This window comes from Hirundo rustica, chromosome 22 (genome assembly GCF_015227805.2).
Source record: "Hirundo rustica isolate bHirRus1 chromosome 22, bHirRus1.pri.v3, whole genome shotgun sequence".
In the NCBI taxonomy this organism is placed as follows: Eukaryota; Metazoa; Chordata; class Aves; order Passeriformes; family Hirundinidae; genus Hirundo; species Hirundo rustica.
In genome coordinates, this window is record NC_053471.1 from 1138809 (window position 1) to 1166077 (window position 27269).

At 51.3% G+C, this 27269-nt stretch overlaps 1 protein-coding gene across 1 annotated transcript in view; it reads right to left on the bottom strand.

Moving 5' to 3' along the window:
• The window catches only part of IFFO2 (intermediate filament family orphan 2), a 43012-nt gene that overhangs the window by 6071 nt on the left and 9672 nt on the right, over nucleotides 1-27269 (bottom strand). Inside the window, exons 2-6 of the mRNA XM_040084520.1 lie at nucleotides 10342-10402; nucleotides 9904-9999; nucleotides 7182-7322; nucleotides 3893-4035; nucleotides 1461-1581 (exon numbers count right to left, since the gene is read on the bottom strand). Of these exons, the coding sequence (XP_039940454.1) occupies nucleotides 1461-1581; nucleotides 3893-4035; nucleotides 7182-7322; nucleotides 9904-9999; nucleotides 10342-10402 (562 nt within the window). The remainder of the gene's footprint in view (nucleotides 1-1460; nucleotides 1582-3892; nucleotides 4036-7181; nucleotides 7323-9903; nucleotides 10000-10341; nucleotides 10403-27269) is intronic.

Consider the following 27269-nt stretch of genomic DNA (forward strand, 5'->3'; position numbering starts at 1 on the left):
CTGCCATTCCCAGGCTGGTCCCTGCCTTCCATCATTCCCAGGCTGATCCCTGCTATTCCATCATTCCCAGGCTGATCCCTGCCATTCCCTGCCATTCCCAGGCTGATCCCTGCCATTCCCAGCCATTCCCGGGCTGGTCCCTGCCATTCCCAGCCAGTTCCCTGCCATTCCATCATTCCCAGGATATTCCCTGCCATTCCCAGCCATTCCTGGGCTGGTCCCTGCCTTCCATCATTCCCAGGATATTCCCTGCCATTCCCAGGATATTCCCTGCCATTCCCAGGCTGTTTGTTCCTTGCCATTCCCGGCCATTCTTGGCCATTTCCATCCCATTCCCAGCCTGTTCCCATCCCATTCTTGGCCATTCCCAGTCATTCACAGCCCATTTCCCTGCCATTCCCAGCCATTTCTGGGAATGACCCCTGTCATTTCCATCCCATTCCCTGCCATTCCTATTCCATTCTCATCCCATTCCCAGCCATTCCCTGCCATTTCCATCCCATTCCCTACCATTCCTCTCCCATCCTTATCCCATTCCCAGCCATTCCCACCCCCATTCCCAGCCCTCTCCAGGCTGGTTGAAGAAGGCCCAGGAGTGGCTGGATTAGCTGCCTTTCCCTGGGATTTCAGGATTAAAAGGAAGCTGTTCATTACCCACCGCTGACATCCAGCAGATCCCCACTGACCGGGCAGAGGGAAGCACAAGATCCAGGGGCTCCGAGGATCCCCGGGGATTTGTGTGGTGCTGCAAGCACAGGTTCTTTGTTTGGAACGGGATTGACAGCCTCCAACACCTTCCCAGGCCACAGCCAGGCTGCTTTGCTCCCCACAGGAACAACTGTGCAACCCTGCACCCCACGAATTATCGTAATTAAAGGGTGAACACACAGAGGAAGTGAGGCGCTGTGGAAGATCACGGAATCCCCGAGTGGTTTGGGCTGGAAGGAGCTTAAAGTTCACCTAATTCCACTCCCTGCCATGGCAGGGACACCTTCCACTGTGCCAGGCTGCTCCCAACCCCATCCAGCCTGGCCTTGGGCACTGCCAGGGATCCAGGGACAGCCACAGCTGCTCTGGGCACCCTGTGCCAGGGCCTGCCCACCCTCACAGCGAAGGATTTTTTCCTAATATCAAATCTAAACCAATTCCTGTCAGCCCAGAGCTTTAGAGGAAGGGTGACAGATTCCCTATGCCCCTTGGATCCTTCACCTCTCACTCGGTACTTTTAAATACTCAGTCTGGAGGAGCCAAGGAAATAAAGTCTGACCAATAAAGTGACTGCACAGACTGCAAATCAGCCACAGAGAGGAAGCACCAAGAGGATTTAAAAATCAAAGTCAGTTTGTGGGGCAAACTAGATCACCAGTCAAACACCCACAGGCACAAACGGCCATAAAAGAGTGGCTGAGGGAAGAGATTCTGCAGAGGAAAGCTGGAGAAAATAACAGCAGTGAACTCACCTCTCCTTGGAGGTCAATGGAGGGATTGCAGTTGGTGAAGTCTTCCCAAAGCAGCAGCGTTTCCTCGTTCTCCTCCCAAGTTAAACTGTCGCAGTCGTCATCAAAATCAAACGTCTCCCGGCTGAGAGCAGAGAACGGGAATCAACCAAACTGCCCCAGCTCCCGCGGTCCTTTCATTAATCGTCTAGAAAAATGGGCTGTGAGAGCTGAATGAGGGCACAGCGAGGCTGGAAACCCTCACAGCTTTTACAAACTGCCCAAGCCCCTCTCTCCTGGGCTCTCTGCCACCCCAGAGCAGAATAAAAGATCCTTGTTGGAGCTGCGGCTCCCAGCACAGGGCCTGGCTCTGCCCTCCAGATGGAGCTGCACAGTAGCTTCCCCTGCCTGCAAAACCACAGAAATGTTTGGAGCTGCTCTCTCCTGCGGGGCCAAGGAGCCCAAAGGCGGTGCTGATTTCACGGGGGAGCTCAGCCAAGGGCTCCCCTGCAGCCCCTGGAACGGGCTGGGCTCTAAAAGGAACGAGGATGCAGAGGCTGAGCCGCAGAGATGTGCAGAGCAGCACAAACACTGCTGCAGCCGCCCAGGGCAGAGCCCTTCACCCCAGCAGCTGCTCAAACCTTGGGCAATAAAGGAAAGTTTCAGAGCACAGAGCAGTAGCTGCTCCTCATCCTGGTGAAGGAGCCCTGACAAAGAGCTGGAATCGCTCCCTAAGCAGTCTGGAGTCCAGGCTGATGCATTTTTATGGCTTTAGCTCACTTCCTCTGAGCTGATAACATCTCAGGAAGGAGCCCAATGCTGTCCCGGGAGGCTGCAGAGCTTGGCAAGGGACAGGAGGTTTGTCTGGATCAGCAGCACTGTCAAAACGTCATTTAAAAAACTTGGATACTCGTGGTTGCACCTTTTGCAATTCCACTTCTCCAAATAATTTTCCTTCTGCAACATCTGTCCTGGTCAGAGAGCACAAAGGCTCCTGGGCTGACCCCACACACTGCTCAAAATCCACTGCAGTTTGGATTTTTCTACTACTTAATTCTTAAAAATCAAGTTCATTACGGCTAAAATGCAAGTTGTTTTGTTTCTGTTAATGACACCAGCTCCTCGATCTATTTCTAAACTATTATTATTATTATTATTATTATTATTATTATTATTATTATTATTTTCTACCTCACAAAGACCCCAAGCCCATCCCCAACGAGCCACCAACATTTTCACGCCAGTTTGACAGAACAAGGTTCCCGTGGCTCTTCGTGCTGTGGGTAACAGGAGATAACAATTTCATCAGCAGGACCAAAAACAACTGGGTATCACAGGGCAGGTTTGGGAACAAAATTAAAACCCAAATGCACGACCAACCTAGCAGGTACATTTTAAATTCTGGCTTTTTTAAAAAGATCCACACGCTGCCTGCTGGCACACTGAATTTAGCAGGGGAGAAGTCAAAAATCTGTATTTATTACACTGATTATTGCTGAGGGCCTAAAGACATCTGAAAGGAGCCCAAACACAGGGAATCATCCACAAAAACCAGAGAATTCCCCGCACAGGGAATTCAGGCACAGAGGAGGAAACCCTGAAGCAGAGCTCCTGGCAGGGTGTGACGGCAGAAGAGGAGCTGGTGGTTCTCAGACCATCCCTCGTGTGCTCCACACAGATCCTGTCCTGCGCTGCCTGCGAGAGTTCTGCTCCCTGCTGTCACTGCAGGAGCTGTGACAGGGGGAGCAGGGGACGCCCCAGAGCACCCTGGGGTGCTGCAGTGACACCCACGGGGCAAAACAGAACAGCGGAGACCCCAAAGGCTCGGCCTCATCCTGATGGGAGGAGGGGACACAGGGAACCCCTCCAGCCACCTCCCTGAACTGCTCAGAGCGGCACCACGTGCCGAGAGTCCCTCCTGGGCTGCCACAAACTTCCTTCGTGACGGGAATTTGGTTTGGGGTAAAGCTTTAGGCAAAACAAACTCCAGTTCTTCCGACGTGGGAGACAGGACTTTGCAGCACAGCTGACAACAACAACATTTCTGACGTTTAAAAGTTGCCGTCCACTGATCTTCCAGGCGGATCCACCTCTCCCATTTGCCTGCGGCCCGACTGAAAAACGTCCCCCAAAAAAACTTGAGAGGTTTTTATCCACTCCAAGCTGAGCTTTCAGTTCAAATTCTATCCAGCCAAGCAGCAGCAAACTCTGGAAATCAAATATTCGCCCCGTGCAGAACAGACTCCTGGTTTTGACCCCTTCTTTGTTGCAACAACACAGAGTAGCGACACTGATTTGTATTTTTAATATCCTCTGTGGTTCCTCCCACTTGAGGGAGGAGCAGGGATCTGTTAATTTTATCTGAACTCCCCCAAACCCAGCCCGTGCCACGCTGCCGGCTCGGAGATTCCTTGGCTCAGGCTGCCTGTCAGGAGCAGCTTCCCCGGGATACTCACAGCTGGTTGAACATCCTCTTCATCTCATCCGTGATGTTCAGGGAGCAGCTGACCTCGTCATCCGAGAACCTCCCGTTGTCCGCGTCCTGCTCCGACAGCTCCTCGTCCGACGCCAGCTTCCGCTCCTTCTTCTTGGAAGCCACCTTGGGAGAGAGCAGCAGTGAGGAGAGGATTGGGGGAGTGAGGGAGAGGGGAGGAGAGGAGAGGAGAGGAGAGGAGAGGAGAGGAGAGGAGGGGAGGGGAGAGGAGGGGAGAGGAGGGGAGAGGAGGGGAGGGGGGCGGGAGGGAGGAGAGGAGAGGAGAGGAGAGGATGAGGAGAGGGAGAGGAGAGGAGAGGAGAGGAGAGGAGGACAGACTATGGAGAGGAGGGAGAGAGGAGAGGAGAGGAGAGGTAGGAGAGGCAGAGGAGAGGAGAGGAGAGAGTGAGAAGGATGAGGAGAGGAGAGGAGAGGAGAGGAGAGGAGAGGAGAGGAGAGGAGGGAGAGGAGAGGATGAGGAGAGGAGAGGAGAGGAGAGGAGAGGAGAGGAGAGGAGAGGAGGAGGAGAGAGAGGAGAGGAGAGGAGAGGAGAGGAGGAGAGGAGAGGAGAGGAGGAGGAGAGGAGAGGAGAGGAGAGGAGAGGAGAGGAGAGGAGAGGAGAGGAGAGGAGAGGAGAGGAGAGGAGAGGAGAGGAGAGGAGAGGAGAGGAGAGGAGAGGAGAGGAGAGGAGAGGAGAGGAGAGGAGAGTGAGGTCTGTGTGAGTGTGGCTGTCCAGCAGCTCCAGGGAAATCCTGGGATTCCCTGCCCGGCCTGTGAGGAGCAGTGGACACGGAGCAGAGGGAAGCAGCTGGGAAGAGCAAAGCGAGCTGCGGGCTGCCAGCGCTCCGGGGACGTTCCTGTGCTCACTGAGCCCGGCCTGGCGCCGGCCAGAGGCCATGCAGGGGCTGCAAGGAGCCGGGGCAAAGCAGAAGGGGCAGCAATGCCCGGGCAGAGAGCAGTGACAGAACTCTCCCTCTCCTGCCACAGGCGTGGCCTCCAGCACAGAACAGATAGGAAAGCTTCCAGAGAGCCTTCACTCCAGGGCCAGCCTCAGCCCAGCAGCAGATTGAGAATCCTCAGGACACAAGAAGAGCTGGCTGAGCCATGGGGAAGCCTGGACAGCCCCCAAGGAACAGAGTTCAGGGAACTCAAGGGACACCCCGGCAAGGGGCGCAGAGGGAACACACAGGATGCTGCTCCCAGATCCCAGAGGATCCCAGAGGGCTGGAAACACACAGGATGATCCCAGAGGATCCAGAGGGCTGGGAACACACAGGATGCTCCCAGATCCCAGAGGATCCCAGAGGATCCAGAGGGCTGGGAACACACAGGATGCTCCCAGATCCCAGAGGATCCCAGAGGATCCAGAGGGCTGGGAACACACAGGGTGCTCCCAGATCCCAGAGGATCCCAAAGGCTGGGAACACACAGGATTACCCTAGAGGACTGGGGACACACAGGATTATCCCAGAGGGCTGGGGACACACAAGATGCTCCTAGATCCCAGAGGATCCCAGAAGGCTGGGAACACACAGGATTACCCCAGAGGACTGGGAACACACAGGATGCTCCCAGATTTCAGAGGATCCCAGAGGATCCCAAAGGGCTTGGAACACATGGTGCTCCCAGATCCCAGAGGATTCCAGATGGCTGGGGACACACAGGATGCTCCCAGATCCCAGAGGATCCCAGAGGGCTGGGAACACACAGGATGATCCCCAATCCCAGAGGATCCCAAAGGCTGGGAACACACAGGATTACCCTAGAGGGCTGGGAACACACAGGAAGCTCCCCAATCCCAGAGGATCCCAAAGGCTGGGAACACACAGGATTACCCTAGAGGGCTGGGAACACATAGGATTACCCTAGAGGGCTGGGAACACACAGGAAGCTCCCCAGTCCCAGAGGATCCCAAAGGTTGGGAACACACAGGATTACCCTAGAGGGCTGGGAACACACAGGATGATCCCCAATCCCAGAGGATCCCAAAGGTTGGGAACACACAGGATTACCCTAGAGGGCTGGGGACACACAGGATTACCCCAGAGGGCTGGGGACACACAGGATTATCCCAGAGGGCTGGGGACACACGGGATGCTCCCAGATCCCAGAGGATCCCAGAGGGCTGGGAACACACAGGATGATCCCCAATCCCAGAGGATCCCAAAGGCTGGGAACACACAGGATTACCCCAGAGGGCTGGGGACACACAGGATTACCCCAGAGGGCTGGGAACACACAGGATGCTCCCCAATCCCAGAGGATCCCAGAAGGCTGGGAACACAGGATGCTCCCAGCTGGTGCCAGAACCACAAACACACAATCCACTCCCAACCTACAGCAGTTTTTCCCTCCTGTTGGCACACAGACCATCCCCTGCTGGCCTTGTTCTCCCGGTCGTTTTAACCCCTGCAGGCCTGAGCAGGAGTGTGCTCTGCAGTCACCTCTGAGGAGAACGACCCAGCAATTCTCCTCAGAGACAAGGAGGAGGCACTGGCACCACAGAGTGGCTCAACTCACCAGAGAGATAATTCTCCTCTGAGGAGGTTTGGGTCTTTTGGGGAACACGAGGGGGACAAACCCATCAAACATTTCGGCAGCTTCGGCAGCAGAGACCACGAGGATCTTTTACAGTGTTTTTGGACAGCACTTAGCACACTGTGTGGCATCACTACACACAGAAAAGCGCAGGATTTACTGAGAGCCTGAACAAGACACATTTAGAAGGAAGCAGAAGGAAGGTGGGTAAATCAGGGCTGAAACTGCAGCTGCCCTGGGAGTGACAGCCTTGATCCAGGCAGAGCTGTCACCGTTCACTTTCGGAGCAAATTAAAGGACTTTGCTTGGAGCAGCCAGAGCTCACCTTCACAGAAAATGTTATTTCTGGCCACAGAGCTCGAGCCAGAAATAAGAACATTCAGATCACAGTTCCAGGGGCTTAAAACCTCTCACTTGTGAAGGGAACAAATGGGAGGGGGGAATTACACAAACCTAGACCCTGTTACACTGCTTTTCTTCCCTGCATTCCGTGCACACTAACATCAGACTCACAGCTCAGCCTAAAGATCACCCTGGGACTCCCTTTTCCTTAAACTCTCTGCACTTTGTGCCCTTGGTGCCGCAGCAGCTCCCACAGCCGAGCTACGCTGACAGACAGCGGGGGAAATAACGGCGACGGAGAGAGAATTCAAGAAAAGGCAAACGACCTGGACCACACTGCTCAGCACTGCTCCCTCCTGCCCTGCCCTATGGAAAATTCAGGGCCTAATCACCTGGAAAATCTTGGAAACGTCTTCCGAGTTGCGCTGCTGCGCGACATCGCACAGCTTGGCCGTGATATCGATTCGGCGGCAGATGTCCATGTCCACCTTCATGGCCTTTTCTTGGATCTTTGTGTCCAGGTCTGTCATGGGCTGCAGGAAGGACAGCAGGGATTATCTTCTATTATTAGACAGTTCAGGCAAGAAGAGATACCCCACAGTATCTCTGGAACCCCAGGCCACACCAGCGTTAAACACCACGCCCTGCTCTCGGGCAGGCGGAGCGCAGGCAGTCTCAGGACTCCATAGCTCACCCCTGATTCTAACAAACTTTCAACTCAGAGGGATTTGCCACCGAAAAAAAAAAACCCTGCACCCGCCCCAAAACACCTGCTCGGTGTGGCAAGGGGGAACCTCGGTGGGTCAGGAAGGGGCGGGACGATGGAATGCCCAGGGAAACTGAGGCTGGCCCAGCTCTGGAAGGGCTCGAGCTGGGCTTGGAGCACCCTGGGATGGGGGAAGGAGTCCCTGCCCATATGGCAGGGCGTGGGACTGGATTGACCTGAAGGTCCCTTCCATCCCAAACCATTCTGGGATTGCATAAAAAACGCTTTCAAAATGGACAACACCCCCCTGTGTGGCGTGTGCAGAGCAGAATGGAGCGTAAATCCTGGTGGGGACGCAACACCTCCCCTCTTTCAGACACAAAAGCTGTGCCTGCACGGAGAAGCTGCTGTTAAACCAGAACCCAGGCTCCACAGCAACTGCACACGGAGCACAGAACCAGCAAATCGTGACTGGATCCAAAGAGATCCATGAAAACCTTGGCACGGAGGACACTCCTCACTGGCACCGACCTGGCTTCCAGCCCAGCAAAAGTCCTGCAGGAAAATTCCTGTGTGAAAAATATTGCCTTGTAGTAGTTCTAATCTCTAAGAGGTACTCCCACTCAGACAGAACATCTGGCTCCTTATGAAGGAAGAAACATTTAAAAACCTCCAAAGCTTATTTTTCATCTTAGTGGAGACTTGCTCTCCTGGACAGTCCCACTGCTAAGCAACGCTTCCACCTGGGACACAGAAGAGCAAAAAACCCTTTGCAGATCATTCTCAAACAGCAAATCCCCTTCCTAAGAGGAAACCTTTGGGCTTTTTATTGCTTTGGTTTGCCTTTTACCACCTTTTTGTTGTTTTAAATGATTACAGTGAAGCACCTTTGGAGTTTGAGGTTTTTTTGGTTTAAATTTTTACACAGAGCCTCCTCCAGCCCCCGTGAACCACCTCCGGACATTTGCGTTTTCCACACACACACCGAGGAAAATAAATCTCTCAACGCTGACACACTGGACACAGTCTTACCCACCAAGCTGGTGATCCTTATCTGCAGGAAGGAAAGAGCCACGTGCCAACATCCTGCACTTCTGTCTTTCAATATTTGCCCAGTGAGGTTCCAAACAAGCACTCCCAGTGCTTTCCTCGGGATCCCTCAGCCCTTCCAGAGCACTTTCCCTGAGCCCAGGAGGATGTTTGCCTCCAGCACCTCCTCCCTTTCTGCACACAGGAGCAGCGTCAGCTCCTCCCTGAAGCGGAGTGTGGCGGCCTCTCCCTCCCAGGCTCTAAGCAAGCACGGCCACCCTCCATTAACCACCAGAAGGACACACAGCTAATTGCCAAATTTCCCACGAGCGGATCGAGCGGCCCTGAGAGAATGGATTTGACACCTGGGAGCGGGTTCTGCTGGTTTATGTGAAGTCAGGAGGAGGCTGTTGTGTGCAAAAATTACAGAATAAATCGGCGTAGCAGGGTTTATTCCTCACGCAAGCGGCTTCAGCACTACCTCACACGTACTGAGAAAGGCACCTCAATGTTCACCTGGCTTATCTTCCCAGATATCTGCAGGCCCTCACTTTGAAACAAAAGAATTTTATCCAGTCAGGGCCTAAAAGATCCTCTGGCTTTGAAGAGAACTCGGTATCTAATGAGACATGAGGAAATTCCTGAGACAACAAAGCTTTTTTTTTTTTTTTTTTTTTTTCTCCTTTGCTTTCTTTTTCTTTCTTTTTCTTTTTTTTTTAAGCCATGGGGTTGAACCAGCCCTGGAAACAAAGCCAATACCTGAACCAGGATTACTGGATTCTTCTTTTCAGAGTTTCATTAAGGGAGATGGGAAACACTTGTGAGGGTGTTGAGGCCCTGGCACAGGGTGCCCAGAGCAGCTGTGGCTGCCCCTGGATCCCTGGCAGTGCCCAAGGCTGGGATGGACGGGGTTTGGAGCAGCCTGGGACAGTGGAAGGTGTCCCTGCCCATGGCAGGGGTGGCACTGGATAAGCTTTAAGCTCCTTCCAACCCAAACCATTCCATGATTCCATACAATGTGCTGTTCTTTTAGGAACTGGATTTTCTTGCACGAAACCTCCGTGCCAGCACCTGCTGGAGCTGCGCAGTGCTGGAGCTGCAGCCCAACCTGGGAGTTTCCCAACCCTTTTTTCCCAGAGTGGGGAAAGGGAGGGGAGGGCAGAGTCCTGCTTATGGGGCAAGCAGCAGTTAATGCATCTCCACACAGACCAGACAGGAAGCGGGGAAGGGGGGATCTGTCTGATGCATTAGATCCCAGCAGCCATCACTAATTACACAGCAGCACTCGCTAATTACACAGCAGCGCTCGCTAATCACCTGGCCGAGGATGAAGCCATGTGCAGCACACACACACCCACAGAGGGCCCCTCTGTACTCACATCACTCATCAGACCCTTAAAGACCACCAGCTCTGCTTTCAGCCTCTCGATCTTCTCATTCAGCTCCTCCTGGAGAGCTTCTGCTTCCTGCGCCTCCTGCAAGGGAAAACACCGGGGAGGTGAGAGGGGAGAGCCCAGCAAAGCTCCTCACTCGGCCTGAGCAGGCTGGCAAAGCACCAGGAGAAAGGGGGTTAGAATGGAATGAATTCGGAATTGTTACCCTCCGTTGTAACTTCCACTCCCTCCTCCCGCTTTGTCACGAACTTTGTAACAAACTCCATCATTTCCTGCTCCAGCTCCCCAGCCTTAGCACTGTCCTCTGTGGCAGCACAGCTGCTCTAGCCAGAAGGCAGATTTTTAATTAAAAGACACATAAAATGCTGACCAGCACGAGGAAAGGCGCAGAAAACCCTGCGCCTTTCACCGCTCAAACCTCACCTCTCGCAAGGTTTCCACCATGGATTCCAGGCTCATCCTTCTCGTCAGCTCCTCTTCCCACCTGAAAGACAGGGCGTGCAAAGTGTTAATTATGGAGAAAAGTCGCTTTTCCCCTGAGAATCACAAGTGTTCTGATAGCTGTGGGAGGATGACAGCTACTGGAAATGCAGAGCAGATGGTCCCCCTCGAACCGGAACGCTGAGTTTGTGAGGGAAGAAAAGCTGTCTCCACTTTTACTGGGATCAGCATTCCTCCTGCTCTCACACACAACAGAATCGGGGAATCACAGAGCTCTGGGCTGGGAGGGACCTCAAAGATCCCATTCCAGGGACACCTTCCACTGTCCCAGGTTGTTCCAGCCAGGCCTTGGACACTTGCAGCGGTTCAGGGGCAGCCTCAGCTCATCTGGGCACCCTGTGCCAGGCCCCAGCCTCACAGGGAACAATTCCTTCCTAATTTCTACCCTAAATTTCCCCTCTTTCAGTTCATTTGCAAATAAAGTAGGAAATTTCCGGTCTAGAAAGAATCAGGGCAGCCCTGTCAATCAAAACCCGTACAATTTCCCAGTTCAGTCCAAGCAATCCATATGTTTCTGTGCCCAAATCCTCAATGATTTCCATGCCCCAGTCACTTCCCAGCCCTCCAACTGCCAGGAGAGCACTTGGACAAGTCCCCGAGTGCTCACATTCAGTGCTGAGGGTGGCAGGGAAGGATTCAGAGCTAAAACTGTTTAATTAAACCTCCCACCGTGTCTGAGGTCATTAGCAGGGCTCTGAGCAGCCTGCTCTGTGGAAGGGAATTAAACAAGATGATTTTAAGGCTGCTCCCAACCCGAATCGTTCTGGGGTCCTACAAATATTTCTTTTAAGTGTTTACAAGAAAAAAAAAAAAAAAAAAAATCCTGTTTTTAAGGACTGAAACCCTTTAGAGCAAACCCAGAATCCGACAACATTAACTGGAAAAGCGATGATACACATCCATAAACATGGACATGGTTTGAGTTCGGGGGCAGAGGGAAAGCCAAACATGTGCCCCTCTTTGGACTGGCACCGGTGCCACCGCAGACCTGCCTGGCCTGTCAGGAAAACAGGAATTACACTCCTGGAAAAGAAACTCTAAATACCACAAATCAAAAAGAATCCAGTGCAGAGACTCTCCACGAGCCATCACAACCGTTTCTGCTGCTACTCCAACACTTCTCAGAGCTCAGCTGGAACTGCGAGGCCAGAAATCCACGGCATCAAAGAAAACCCAGTGGCTAAATCCACCAGAACTGCTGGATTCACCCCGTTTTCCAAGGCACAGAGCACGTGGTGATGGCTGCAGAGCAGGATGACCCCGTGGAGGCTGATTTGATGCCCACAGCGGCACTGTGCCCCTGGACAGAGCTCTGCCTTCAGCGGGCAGAGTTAATCCCACCTGCAAAGGACCCGAGGGAATGCTTGGGCAGGGAAGGACACGATGCAGCTCCGAGGACATCCCCTGCTGCTGTGGGGCAGGAATATCCAGCACAGCAGCCTGTGAGAGCTGCATTTGTGCAGGGAGGACTTGTTGTGCATCTTTTTACCAGCACCGATCCCGCTGCCAAGCAGAGGGAAAATATTTAGGCTGGAATTTGCGTTTGTCACCAAACGTTTCAGCTCGGATTTCCGCGCCCTGGGTTGGCTTTGTACTAATTACATGTGCGCTGCTATAAAAATAGCAACTTTGCCTTTCACGTTCCGATATCAGAGGCAAGAAGGTGAAATTAATTAAAGCGGGCAATTATATTGGCAATCTATGAGCTGCCTCCCCTGTTACAGGGCAATCATCCCTCCCGCTTCTGCTGCCAGTCGTGGATGGAGACGAGCAGACACGGCAAAAATTGATCTGCTGCTTCTCAAGGGTTTAACTCTTGGGAGGAGGGATCCTGGCTGCATCCAGCCCTGCTGCTGAATTATTGCCTCTTCTGTGCCTTCTGCAGAGGGAGGGATTTTTGGACAACGTCATCTGCCTGTTTTCCCTGACTCTGCCAAAAGGCAGGAGAAAGGATTAGAGTTTCTCTCCAGCAGGTCAGCCACGGCAGCTGCCAGAATTACACAGCCCCAGTCTGCTCAGACCAACCTTCCTTGTCCTGCAGGAATCCCAGCAGCTCCATTTCTCTGCCCGGTGCCTTTTGGCAGGGATTTGCAGACCTAATTCCCGCCCAGCAAACCCGAACCAGTCTCCAGGAGAAGGGGAGAAGGTGCTCCCTTCCACACAGCCTCCCACAGTCCCCGTGTTTCTCTGAATTACAGCACCAATAAAACCAGCAGGTGATTGTTAACCACTTCTGTCCAGGTTTTAACCAGGTTTTTTTAAAAGTTCCTGCCTGACTGAAGGGAATTTTCACAGGTCTGGTAAGAAGAGCACTGCTAACCATTAATATCAAACTCTTAACCCCAGAGCACGTCCCTCCCACCCACCACCAAGCTGATTAACCTCATTTACCAGCTCAAAATGCCAATCCTACTTTCCCCTCACACTTAAACCCCGGGAGAATATTCGCAGGGAAGAGAGGAAGGAGCCTGGCAGGAAGGCAGGGGATGACAATGGAGCAGAGGATTAATTCTGCATTTCAACTTCCAGGGAGGTGAGACAATAAGAAGATTGCTCATTCCTGTGATCATCCTGTGTTTGTTGCACCTCACCTGACTTTAAAGGGACCTTGGCAGCTGTGCTGCTGCACATTCCCAAAATCCAGGAGTCAGGGCACTGGGAGAACGCTAATTATGGCTCTGCTGCCTTTATTATTCACCACATTCAATTATTCTCCCGGTCGTTTATATTAATCAGTGTTTTTCTCTTCGGTTACCACCTGAATCTTCCACAAACTGTAACCCCAGCAGGCTGGGGGTGCCCCTCTGCTCCCTGGCAAGACAGAACCAGGGGATGCAGCCCAAAATGTCCGGAGAAGGGAGCTCCAGGAGCTCCCTGCATCCCGAGGAGAGGGAAGAACCGGCTGTGCACAGCAGGGTAACCATCCCCTCATCCCTGTGGGTCCCTTCCAGCCCAGGATATTCCACGATCCTGCAATACCCAAAGGGGAAATGGTTGGGAAACCAGCAGCTTTCCCATCCTTGCAGCAGGGTATGAACTACGCAGCTGCTCCCCAAACACACTTTTATTTCTTGGCTCGCACGCGGCGACTGCGATGGTTTCCAGCTGCATCCAAAAATCCTTTTCCTGACTCAGAAACGTTGCTTTCCAAAGCTCCCAGGCTTTGGGGCTTTTTATTACATTTTTAGTTATTCCTTCTAAAAAAAGATCAGCAGCATGAATTTCAAACCTAGCCAGGATTTTTTATTTTTTTTTTTCCCCACCTTCCGAGTTCCATCCAGCCGCAAATAAAGAGCAAGTCTGACTTTTCTGAAGCCCTTTTTTTTTTCCCAGATGTGACACATCACATTCCAGGGGCATTCCGTCATTCCTTCGGCCCCGGCTCAGCCCTGCCTCACGTCTGAGAGGAGAACAAAGGACGCCCGGCTCTCTGGCAAGGATATCGGGCAAACAAAACACCAGGAGCAGTCAGGATTAGCATCGCTCAAAGCAGTGTTCTTGTAAAGCTGAGTCACACCGAGAACTCTGTTCCCTCGGAAATCGGAAGAGCAACCACCAGCTCCCAAAAAAGAGATGGAGACACCTCGGGATAAGAGCCCTTAAAAGCTTCTCCAGGTTTTCCAGCCTCAGTGTTGATGGAATTACACCAAACTCTGCGCTGACACGAGCCCCAAACCACTTTGCTACTGCCTTAAAACCACACTCAAGGAACGGGATCCTCTTCCTCTCTCCTGTCCCAGTATCACATCCAGCTCAGGGATACAGACCAGCAAATCCACAAAAACCCCTTGGGAACAGTAACTCGGTTTTAGACAAAGTTTGCCTTGCCGAAAGCTGTTCAGTAATCGCCTTTTGGAGGGATTTTAGGTGTCCGGTTTGATTTAACCAACAAACAACGTGCTCACAGAAGGCACCAGGTACAAACATGCTGGGTTGAGAAGGTTTTTGCTCAAGGCAGAAAGGCCCGAGCAGAGCAGCTGATGGTTAATGACGCCTGATGGTATCAACTGGATTATTCTTTCATTAAAAATATCCCTCCCCCGAGGAATAAAACATTCATCAAGTCATACTTAATGACAAAGTGTTTATTCCACAAGCAAAACCCTTCGGGAAGACCCTTTTTTGTAGGGTTCTGGAGAAAAAAAAAAACCTTCAAAAAGAACAAGAGAAGCTTTGACTGTGGTCTGAGCCACTCTGAGGGGGAAGGGAAGGGAAGGGAAGGGAAGGGAAGGGAAGGGAAGGGAAGGGAAGGGAAGGGAAGGGAAGGGAAGGGAAGGGAAGGGAAGGGAAGGGAAGGGAAGGGAAGGGAAGGGAAGGGAAGGGAAGGGAAGGGAAGGGAAGGGAAGGGAAGGGAAGGGAAGGGAAGGGAAGGGAAGGGAAGGACTCCAGAGCTACCAGGTTTAAGTCCACAATGGGAAACTGAAGTGCTTGAGCAGTAACCATGAAATGCCCCTGGAGACAGGAACTAACAATTCCTGAACACACAAACACCCCAAGCTGCCAGGGAACAGAACCATTGGATTTCTCTGCACAGCGTCCCAGTGGTGGCACCAGCTGCTCCCAGCCCTGCTCTCCTGTGGGACAGGAACACCTCCCCTGGCATGGCATGGCACGACATGGCACAGAGCCCCGAGCACCAGGCCATGCCCATGGTGGCACTGTGTGACCCCACACTGGCACTCTGTGACCCCACGATGTGCATGTCGCGTCCCTCACTGTGTTCACACTCTGGTTGTTGCCCAGCCCCGGCCTGGGGTGCAGGAGGTGCCCACAGATCCCATCCCAACAGGCAGAGAGCACCCAGCAGCAGCACAGGGTGAGACCCCGTGTGCTGAGCTCTGAGGGACTCAGCGACCCCTGAGATGAACAAACCTGGCTGCTCGCACAACAGGATCCACACCTCAACCCTGCCATCGGCCAGGGCAGGAATCTGGGCACGGCTTTGCTGTTTGGGCAGGGGGTTGCTGTTTGGGCAGGGGGGTTGCTGTTTGGGCAGGGGGGTTGCTGTTTGGGCAGGAGTTGTGCTGTTTGGGCAGGGGGTTGCTGTTTGGGCAGGGGGGTTGCTGTTTGGGCAGGGGGGTTGCTGTTTGGGCAGGAGTTGTGCTGTTTGGGCAGGGGGTTGCTGTTTGGGCAGGGGGTTGCTGTTTGGGCAGGGGTTTGCTGTTTGGGCAGGGGGTTGCTGTTTGGGTAGGGGGTTGCTGTTCGGGCAGGGGGTTGCTGTTTGGGTAGGGGGTTGCTGTTCGGGCAGGGGTTTGCTGTTCGGGCAGGGGCTTTGCTGTTTGGGCAGGGGTTGTGCTGTTTGGGCAGGGGGTTGCTGTTTGGGCAGGGGGGTTGCTGTTTGGGCAGGAGTTGTGCTGTTCGGGCAGGGGGTTGCTGTTCGGGCAGGGGGTTGCTGTTTGGGCAGGGGGTTGCTGTTTGGGCAGGGGCTTTGCTGTTTGGGCAGGGGCTTTGCTGTTTGGGCAGGGGTTGTGCTGTTTGGGCAGGGGGTTGCTGTTTGGGCAGGAGTTGTGCTGTTTGGGCAGGGGTTTTGCTGTTTGGGCAGGGGGTTGCTGTTTGGGCAGGAGTTGTGCTGTTTGGGCAGGGGGTTGCTGTTTGGGCAGGGGGTTGCTGTTTGGGCAGGGGGTTTGCTGTTTGGGCAGGGGGTTGCTGTTTGGGCAGGGGGGTTGCTGTTTGGGCAGGGGGTTGCTGTTTGGGCAGGGGGTTGCTGTTTGGGCAGGGGGTTGCTGTTTGGGCAGGGGGGTTGCTGTTTGGGCAGGGGTTGTGCTGTTTGGGCAGGGGGTTGCTGTTTGGGCAGGGGCTTTGCTGTTTGGGCAGGGGTTGTGCTGTTTGGGCAGGGGGTTTTGCTGTTTGCCATGTGAAAGGATCGTGTTCCAGACCTTCTAAACAGATTCAGAGAAGCCCGCACGACACCAAACTTCTGCTGCAGTGCCAGGGTCCATTCAACCATTTTGTAATCCACCTCTGACCACTCACCAAACCATTCCTGAGGCTGGAAGAGGGCTGTAACACAAACAGCTCCAGGAGCTCGAAAGAGCTGAACCAGGCAAGATGGAATTCATTTAAAAAAAAAAGAACTCTATGAAGCCTTCTTTACTTTTCATGGAATCCAAGAGTGTTTTGGGTTGGAGGGAGCTTAAAAATCATCCCATTCCACCCCCTGCCATGGGCAAGGACACCTTCCACTACCCCAGGGTGCTCCAAGCCCCATCCAGCCTGGCCTTGGACCCTTCCAGGCACAGGGCAACCACAACCTCCTGGTCTTGTTAAATAAAACAAAAGAGACAAACAAACCAACAAAAAAGCACCGAAACAAATGAACAATTCACCATTCTCTCTGATTTTGGAATCCATGCCTAAGAGATCATTCTCCTTCCAGTCTTAGTTTTGCACTAAATTAGACATGAAATTGCACCAACCCCATTAGATTCTTCACAATTGCTACATCTGTCTAAATGAGCATTTTTAAGATGCTGTAAAACACCGGGAATTCTTCCTGATTATCCCAAGCGTTGATCATGTTGATCCAACATGCCCAGCCTCATTGAAGCAAATTAAATGTTTGATGGGCCCCATGGAAAACATATTAATTTAATGGGAAGGGCTGATTCCATTAGAGCCTGGCTGGAACAGAAAATGCAGCACTTGAGTGAGGTTGTGTTTCTGCTTGTTGCAACACCCCCTCCCACAGCAGCTCTTTGCCAAAAACCATTCCAGCATCAAAATTCCCGAACGTCAGAGCCATGGGGGAGTTTATCCCTGAGCCTCCGTGGAGAGAAATCAAATATCTGCAGGGCAAAACTTCCCAAATATCAGAGCCATGGGAGAGTTTATCCCTGAGCCTCCATGGAGAGAAATCAAATCTCTGCAGAGCAAAACTTCCCAAATAGCAGAGCCACAAGGGAGTTTATCCCTGAGCCTCCATGGTGAGACCCCAAATCTCTGCAGAGTAAAACTTCCCAAACAACAGAGCCACAAGGGAGTTTATACCTGAGCCTCTGTGCTGAGATGCCAAATCTCCGCAGAGTAAAAATTCCCAAACATCAGAGCCACAAGGGAGTTTATACCTCAGCCTCCATGGTAAGAAATCAAATCTCTGCAGAGCAAAACTTCCCAAATATCAGAGCCATGGGAGAGTTTATCCCTGAGCCTTCATGGTGAGACCCCAAATCTCTGCAGAGTAAAACTTCCCAAACAACAGAGCCACAAGGGAGTTTATACCTGAGCCTCTGTGGTGAGACCCCAAATCTCTGCAGAGCAAAACTTCCCAAATATCAGAGCCATGGGGGAGTTTATCCCTGAGCCTCCATGGTGAGACCCCAAATCTCTGCAGAGTAAAACTTCCCAAACATCAGAGCCACAAGGGAGTTTATACCTCAGCCTCCATGGTAAGAAATCAAATCTCTGCAGAGCAAAACTTCCCAAATATCAAAGCCATGGGGGAGTTTAAACCTGAGCCTCCATGGTGAGAAATCAAACCTCTACAAGCAGAACCTGCCCCATTTGCACTGCTCCTGGCAGGTGTTTCACCATAAAGGAGAGGTTTAATGTTAAAGCCTTATTCTAGACCTGGGCTCTACTTAAAGCAGTGAGCAGACCTTTGAACAGCAATTCCTTGTGAAGAAAATTGCTAAAAGGAGTTACTCTACAGGAAAACATTGCCTAATTACACCCCCTGATTACACCCAGCGAGGAAGATGCTCCAGCCTGTTCCTGGAACCACAATAAAACTCATCTGCAGGTTCCTTTGTGTCTCCTCGCTGCCCACACGGGCTGTTCAAACAAAACCCAGGTTTAATGACACCACAGGTCAACAACATCAAGTAAAAGCAGCAGCCGTGCCTGCATTCCTTCAGAGGGAAAATTATGGGGCTCTCAACGGAGCAGGAGGATCCACAGGGAGCTGTGCAACTCCCAGGGCAGCTTCAGACACCCTGCAGAGCCCCGAGTCACCGCTCCCGTGCGACTTCTTCCACTGCTCTGGAAGGGCTCTGCTAAAGCTGCCTTTGGAATCTTGGATTAGCTCAGGATCCCTCTTGTTGTCCCTGCACAGAAATCCATTCACTAGGGCACGAGAAACTCCCTCAGAACGGGCCCAGCACGGCAGGTGAGGCTGCTCTGAGGTGTTCTCTATGTTTGATACGACAGAGGAAGCCCCTGCAGGATCCCCTGGCCTTGCACAATTATGGACTTGAGTTTTTTTTCAGTCTCACACTCAGACAAGTGAAGGAAAATCTGGTTTCAAAGCCTGGATTCCACAGGAGGATCCACAACTTCTGCACCTAGGAGAAGTCTCGTCAGAAAAGTTTTGTACAGCTCAGCTGCTTCTATCTGCTGCCCACGCTTGCCTTCCCTAACCCCATTTCTTATCCTCCTGGAGAGAAAGATCAGGCTGAAGGCAACAGAATCCAGCCTGGTTATCACTGATGTGCCTATCCCACAGTTACAAATGAATTTAAACATTGTTTACCAGGTTAAACCCATGAGAAGTGTCCAAAGCCACAACTCCCACCCACGATGGCCACGAGAACACGCTCCTGAGGAGAACCTGGCCATGGAAATGAATTCCTTAGTTAATCCCTTCCCAAAGTTTCATGGAAGCTCACAGGTGAGCATCTTTCCACTGCAGCCTGGTACTTCTGCTGCTCCCGAGCTCAGGAAATCAGAGCTGCTTCAGAGCAGTTACATCCCCAACAGCAGAACCATAAAAGGCCTCTGCAGCCTTTATAAATAAAGCATCCATACTCAAGAAACTGGAGTGCAATTAAAAGTACATTTTATCACACCTCCCACCATTGTGCCACGGCAGGAACACGACGTTTCCTGCAGAGAAAGGAGTTGGGGTTAGTCATAAACTGCTCTGGCTGATCAGACACCACCAGGTGTGGAGAAAGGCTTAGGCTGTAATTTGTGATGTGATAACGGAGACAGAATGTGAACTAAACTCTGCTGTCTGTCTCTTCCTCTGCAAATCTGTGCCCCAGCACCGAAACCACAAGAAAACAGACCCAGCTGCATTTCACAGAATGCCAGGATGGTTTGGGTGGGAAGGGACCTTAGAACTGAGCCAGCTCCAATCCCTTTGCCATGGGCAGGCGCCTTCCACTGTCCCAGGTTTCTCCAAGCCCCATTCAACCCAGCCTTGGACACTTCCAGGGATCAGGAAACCTCCGCTTCTCTGGGAACCTGTGCCAGGGCCTCACAGGGAAAGATTTCCTCCCTCTATTTTACCCCTGGCAGGCTGCAGGCAGAGCCAAAGCTGGTTTTATTTCCCTCCGCAGCAGCAGCGACTTAAATTCATTTTTCACTCCTGTCAAAACCTTGCTGACAGTGTTTACAAGCCCTGAACAAACGCACGGCTCTTAAGCACGAACAAATAATTCTGCAGTGGGGACGTGCTGCAGTTTTTGACAGCAGAAATGCAGTTTTTGGGGCAGGCAGAGCAGCCCTCAGGGAAAGGGATTTGTCCAGCTCTGCCTCCCATTCCCAGCCGTTTTCCAGGACGGCAGCAACCCAGAACTGCTCGCAACAAAAGAACCTTGTGGGAAACAGCAGCCTGGGCAAAGGTCTGCAGGGCTGGCCCGGCCCTTTGCTTTGGGGGAGAGGGAATCTCTGGGAAATCATGGAAAAGCAGCCAAGAGAACAAGGACAAACAAGTCCACAATCCGAAAAACATCAATGGTATAACGCTGGACGAAAAACATCAGCGGGGAAGGGGAAAATGTGCAGCACAGAGAAGAGGAAAATCTCCAAGGGCAGATACCCCTAGGAAATTTTAAAGAAGGGAAATATGACGATGAACTTTAAACTTCCAATTTCTGAGACTGGCCCCCGTTTCTTTGGAGCCACCAGAGACAGACCAGGGACGTGTGAGCTGCCAAAGAACTGAATTAGCCAATTATTTTTTTTCTCCTTTCTCTGTATAGACTTTTTTTAACAGCAAAAAGCAAATTTAAACCGGGCACATCCTGTTTTCAATTTGGGAGGATGGCATCACATTTCCAAGGCTTTTTCCTGTGCTGGTGTTCTTATTTTTACCTCTGAGGGGGCTCAGGGTGCTGCTGGGAACTCATGGACTGGCACAACTGGAGAACAAAGAGGGAAGGGAGAATGGTTTGGGTTGGACTTTAAAGACAGATTTATTCCAACCCCTGCCATGGAAGGGAAAGGGCAAGTTCCATAGAACTCAGCTAAAACTGGGAAGAAATCCCATTTTTCCAGAGCTCCAGCAGTCTCTATACCACACTCTTGTTTTTAGCTCCACTCTGATGGAACCGTTCTTTTCCCAAAAGAGCAGCTCCACGCTCCTCCCTGCACGTTACCAAATCCTTATCTCCCGTGCCACTGAGGGATCCAGGGAATGTTCTCCAGGGCTGTGAACGCTGGGCACAGCTCAGGGAGCAGCCCCACAGCACGTCACAGCCCTGTACAAGCGTTGTCACGACTGCAGATAAAGTAATTACGCCGACTCCTTTGCAAACAGGTAATCTGAAAAGCACAGGATTACATTGCTGGCAGCGCTGCTGGCTACGAGTTAATTATCAAATGCTGAATTCCCACGGAAGGGAACCTCCAGCAAACAGAAGCGCCACAAAACCTCCTGCATTAACGACAGCCCCTCACGCACACACATTTATTTACATTTGTTTTCCAGCTCCGCCCGTTGACAAGCTGCAGTTTTATGGGATTTAGCGCGTTGCGCGTTCAGGTGCTTTGTCCCAACACTGTGGCACAGGCAAATATAAAAAAACCGCTGGGAAAATTCAGCTGAATAAATTCCCTGATGACCATGCTCTTTGAAAAAAACACTACCAAAACACGGCAGCAGATGCTTTAGAATCATTAACGCCACAAAAGATCCTACAAAACTTCGGCAAAGGGCACAGAACAGAGATGCTGAGCCTGAAGAAAGCACTGATTTAAGTCAATATTTTTTTAAAAAACTTCCCAAAAAAGTCGCAAAAGCAGTTATTCTCTGCCACTGAGAAAGTGCTCCGTGTTTAACTCCCCACCTATGGGATGCAGCGGGGTTAAATTCAATTATGAGGGTCTGGCAGCCAGGCCCAGGCAGCCCTGAACAAACGAGATGAAGTTGGAGACATTTGAGGAGCATTTTTTGCCAACCCTGCAAGAGCAGGGCAGGATGAAGGAGCCCATCCAGTGCTTTTAAATCCCATTTCACCCCGGTGATGCCTTGGGATGGCTACCTAGAACAGAGGCTAAGAGAATAAAAGTGAGGATTCATTAAACAGATTCACTCTGAGCTGTCAGAAGCCTCCCAGGTCACGATGTTTTTCAGACAATTTCAAGGGTTAATCCTCCAATTACCGCTTCAGGTAATGAAGTAATTTATGCTCCAGTTTGCTCCCCACCATAACTCATTTTGTTTATACTTTTCAGGGCCTGAGACTGTGAGGTGTCCTTGTGTTTCAGGCCCAGAGAGGAACTGTTTTGTCTGAATAAAAAACGGGAGCACAGCAGCTGACAGGCCGGGGAGTTTTAGAGTTCTACACTAAAGCAGCCCAGGATCCGACAAATATTAACGCCGACTCCTAAGGCATCACATGGCCCGGACTATTCATCATCTCCAATTCTTCTGGCGCAAGTGCTAACGTGAGAAACTCAACGGGAAGGTCAAAAGAAGCTTCAGAGACCCCGGGCAGACAAAGGGGAGGAACACAGCGTGTGATTATCCCGTGTCCCGGCACAGCCGTGTGATCCCTTTGGACGGCTCAGGCCCATCATTACTGGCGGCACACGGGACGGGGCAGCAGCTCCAGCAAATTGGAGATCGTTGGGGTTGTTTACGAGGGAGCTCCCAGCAGAAGCGGGGCGCAGGCGACGGCGGCTGGGACGCGGGGTGAGCGCCGCCAAGCCCGGCCGTTGCTCGGGGAAATGTGGAAACGGCCTCGCGCTCCTCGGTTCATCGAATGTAAGAAACCAGCAGGAGACAGGCACCAGAGCGCCTGGGCCAAGTTTAATAGGAAAAGAAATATATTGTAATAAAAAAGTTGAATAAAAAGGATTACGAAGGTCTTATCGCGGCCTTCAACGGGGTCTTAATAAAGATGCAGGGTTTGCCCATGTGAGGACTTTAGGAAAAATCCTCCATGCCCTGCGACCTGCACCCAAGGCAGCGTTAAGCAAGTATTTGTAATAAATACAAGTTCTTTGCAAGCAAACGTGACTCGGAACTCCCACCCTGCCCGCCAGAAATGTGACCCACCTCGATATCCTGAGATTTCCAAAGCAGGGTTCCCACCCTGCTTCTCCACTCCCCGCTTCAAACTCTTGTTCCTTCACCTCCCCTTCAGGACGCGAATTTTCGGGTAACACAGAATACCCAGCAATGAATCCCACAGGTCCTGAAGGGCATTACCAGCACCAGGAGGCTTTGGCAGGACTCACTTCGGAGGCCAAGCACCTCAAGAGCTTCGAAACAAAACCCACAACAAGTCTTGAGATGATTTTCAAGGCTCTCCCTCAACTCTTTAAGTAGCATGAGAAGAACCCATATTTTTCCACATATACCTGCATTTTCCCTTCTCTCACCTTTCCTTCATCTTTTACCCTGAATTCTCAGTTCTTGTTTCTGGTTTGTTTTTTGTTTTGCTTTTTTTTTTAATCCCCAGAATACAGGAGGCTTCCAGAGTTGATAAAAATACTAGAACAGAGGAGGCACCTCGGGCAGGAGGAGCAAGAATAAGAGAAACAAACCCCACAACAAACCAGATTTGAAATCATAATCAAGAACATGCTCTAACAAAGCAGAATAACTCCACACAGCTCCTGGCAGCCGCTCTGAGGAGGTGACATAAGAGCGTGCTCTAATATACACCATCACCCTTTTAAAAATACATTTGTGTTTTTATGGTGCTCAGGACATTTCCTTTGTAATTCCTCACCTCCTACTGCTGCCGAGGCCTCTGAGCACCAGCAGAGACTTTGCCAAAGTTCTGGCAGCTCAGACAAGGAGTTCCAGGAGGGATTTAAGGCCATAATAAGATCTGAGCTGTCGGAAAGTCCAGGCAAACTTCTGTGGCATGTTTTTTCCTTTCTCTTCCCTATAAACACCTCATGAAAGCTCTCCTGGAGGCTGCCAAGTGAAAATAGTGCATTATCTCAGCTGCTGCACATGACTCCAGGGAAGATTCCTCCATCACAGCTCCCAGGAATTGTCCACCAGGCCCGTGACTACAGGAAAGCTTTCCCATGTAGGGTGAGGATGATTTTGTTTCACAACTGCCTTGTGACTTCGGGGCAGGCTGGTGGAGAGGGAATCTGGATGTTTGGGTGGTGCCATGGGTCTCCTGCTCTCCAGACGGAGTCAGGATTTCCTGGCACTGGAATTGCTGCAAGGGGAGTCCCAGGGAGGTCTCTGGTGAGGAGGCTGAGCCAGGACAGGTCTCGGTGTGACCTGGGAGCAAACCAGGGCTGTCCCCAATTCCCAGATCTGGAAATCCAGCCCAGTTTAGTCTGACAGCTTTCCTGAAGGATTGCTCTCAGGGACACACCAGCCTGAAGGAAAGGAAATAAATCCCTGGGACGGCACAAACCCACCAGGGACAGCACCACTCCCATCACCTACAGCCAAACGCTCCACACAAAGAGAAGCAGTAGGTCCCCACGAAATATCACATTAACCCCATCTCCTCTCACCCCAGCACTCGGGCAAATCACCCATTTTTGGGAAAAACTGATCCATCCTGTAAAGCAACACCGAAGCGTGGAATTAAATGTGAGCTCAGCTCTTAGGATGGAACCTGCACAAGGCTCAGAACGCTGGTGCTGAACACCCTCTCTCATAAAAGGCCTTTATTTACTTTCTGATTCTGTGAGTAATTGCTGTCTATAAATAGCCCTCCCTGCCCAGCCACACTGCTGTTATCACCTCAGTCACTGGGAAAGGCCCTGATAAGACCAAGTGATAATAGATCAGGATTACCCTTCTGCGGAAAGGAACCTGCTGGAATTCATTACCGCACGATTTTCATTCCCTGCTGCAGCTCTCCAGCCTGAAGCAGCAGAAATAATGGAGTGCTCATGCCCTCCTCACCTTGTCTTTGGGTTTATCTCCCTCTCCACCACAGCCTTTAAGAGCCAGCCTCAAAACTGAGATCCAAACTCCAAACTGAGAGCTCGGCTCACCCTAATCTCTGTCCCAGCACTAAATACTTTTACTGAACCTACTAAAGAACAAAGGGAAAAAAAAAATGAGATAAAGCTTATCTGCTCCCAGGAGTCAGGAAGACAGGTGGAATACACACCTAGGGCACAGCAAAGCCTCCCAACACTGTCCTACACATCCATTATCTCTGTGTGAAGAGCTTTACGACCTTTGTAAAAGTAAATACATTTAAGTGCAAGCTTTTATGTGCAGTGTGGAGATTCTGACCTCAGAAGAAATAAACTTTTCTTCAAGGGCTCCGCTGCCACTGGAGGGAATGCACAGGACTCCTACAGTGCTCCTATGGATCCATTATCTACATTTCCAGAGTTTTATTGCCTTTGAAAATGTAAATATATTGACGGGTGGCTTTCATGTGCAGTGTCAGGGTTGTAAGAACACGAGGATTAACCAAGGTTAGAAATAAAACGCTCTTCAAGGGCTCCGAAGACACTTGAGGAACACACAACACTCCCAAGAGCGCTCCTATGGATCCACTCCCTTATCTGCATTTGAAGAGTTTGACTGCCTTTGAAAACGTTAATATATTTTCTGTGCGGTGCCGAGATTGTAACAACACAAATATTAACGGAGGGTAAGAAATGAACTGTTCTTCAAGGGCTCTGACGGCACTTGAGGAACACACAGCACCCTCACGGCGCTCCCATAACTCCACTGCCTTATCTGCATTTGAACGGCTTGATTGCCTTCACAAAGGTGAAGGTGTTTCACGTGCAGTGTCACTCTTGTAACAACACAAACGTTAACAGGAGGTAGGAAAGAAACTGCTCTTCAGTGACACCTGAACACACAATACCCCCTCACAAGGAACAGAACGTACCCCCCGTTCGGGCTGCTTTAATCACCCCTGCTACAACGGGCAGATTGATAAAGCTCAGGATTCCCAGCTAACTGTGGGGACTACAGAGTTACCATGAAACCACAGCACTCTGCCATTGAGAGAGAAGCAAATGAGTAAAGGTGACAGCGGGGGTATAAAATTCACGATGAGGTATTTTTAAATATTTCTATAAAGGCAGAACAGTCTTCAATTCACACAAACGACACAGGTGCTTTTGCTGCCTCAGTTGCATAGATTTCCAAGGACTGGAGTTGTTTAGTACTTGAATTTTTAGCAGTGGGGGACATAAATAAATAACAACACAGGTGCTTTTGCTGCCTCAGTTGCATAGATTTCCAAGGACTGGAGTTGTTTAGTACTTGAATTTTTAGCAGTGGGGGACATAAATAACCAGGACAGGGGCAGCAGGGGGTATTTGTAGAGGGGAAGGGATGGGCAGCAGCAGACTTCCAGTACAAACTTAGTTTTCATGGAATCCCAGAATGGTTTGGGTTTTAAAGAGCTTGAAGCTGACCCAGGGCCAGCCCCTGCCATGGCAGGGACACCTTCCCCTACCCCAGATTGTTCCAGCCTGGCCTTGGGCACTGCCAGGGATCCAGGGGCACCCACAGCTTCTCTGCTCACCCTCACAGGGAAGGATTTCTTCCCAAAATCCCATCTAAATTGTCTCCTTTTTAGTTTAAAACCATTCCTCCTTTTCCTGTCCCTCCATCCCTTGTAAATAATCCCTCTACGTAATTTCCTGCAGCTCCTTCAAGCACTGGGAAGCCACAATTAGGTCACTCCAGAGCTTCTCCAGGATGAATAATCCCAATTCTCCCAGCCTGTCCCCACTGTAAAAGGCCAGGGAACAGGGCTGGAGTGACTGAGGCAGTGACCTCATTCCCCTGCCTTCCAGTGCCCCACAATTACAGGAGAATGGAGCTGAGTCAGGGACCCAACCCCCCCAAACCACAGCTCCCCACAGGGAATAAATCCCTGCCCACGGGCCTGCAGCTGCATCTCACTGGGAATTTTACAGGAGAAAGACCAAACTGTAATTAATGCTCCACTGAAAGCTGGGAAAAGGAAAAAGCTCCACGTTCGGAAACGGGGGGAACGCCTCTTTTAGGGCTGAAACAAACCCAGAGCAGCTCAGAGCTGCACCCACATGAGGATCCCACCCTCAACTCCATTAAATAATAAACGGGAAAGCAGTGAATTCCTTCCAGCCACCAAAAGCGAGCAGGGGAAGAGCCCAGCCCAGCCGCATCGCGCATCCACGGGGAGAAGGATCCCCCACCCCAAAGGGAATCCCCAAAGAGACAGGAGGAGGAAGGAAAAGGGGTTTATCTGTACTTCCCTTGGTGCTTCCCGAGGGGAGCCAGCCCCGTGCAGCCTCTCTGCAGGTGGGACAACATCCCCAGGGTCACTTTGTCCCCGAAGAAAAGCTGCTCTCCCACTGCCAGCCTGCAGCTCCGCGCCGGCTGGGGAATACAGATCAGCGGGAACGCGTTTTCCAGGGCGTTAAGGAATTTTGAATTCCTTTTCTTGAAAGACAATAATAAAAAAGGGGGAAAAAAAATAATAAAAAAGCGTTTTAAAAATTGCAGAAAGAGCCCAAGGTGAGGTGATTCTGGCATAGTCATTTGGGGGGAAAATTTGATAAAGGAGTTGGGAAAAGATTCCAGACTGCCCAATGCTTCAGCATATGGTCTGTGCCTTATGGAAGAGAGGGAAATATTGATTTCTTTTCTGTCTGCAAGAGGGGGGGGATTTCTTGTAGCAATTTTAATGACAGCAGCTGTTTGAAATATTAAATATTGATATTAAAATATCCCCATT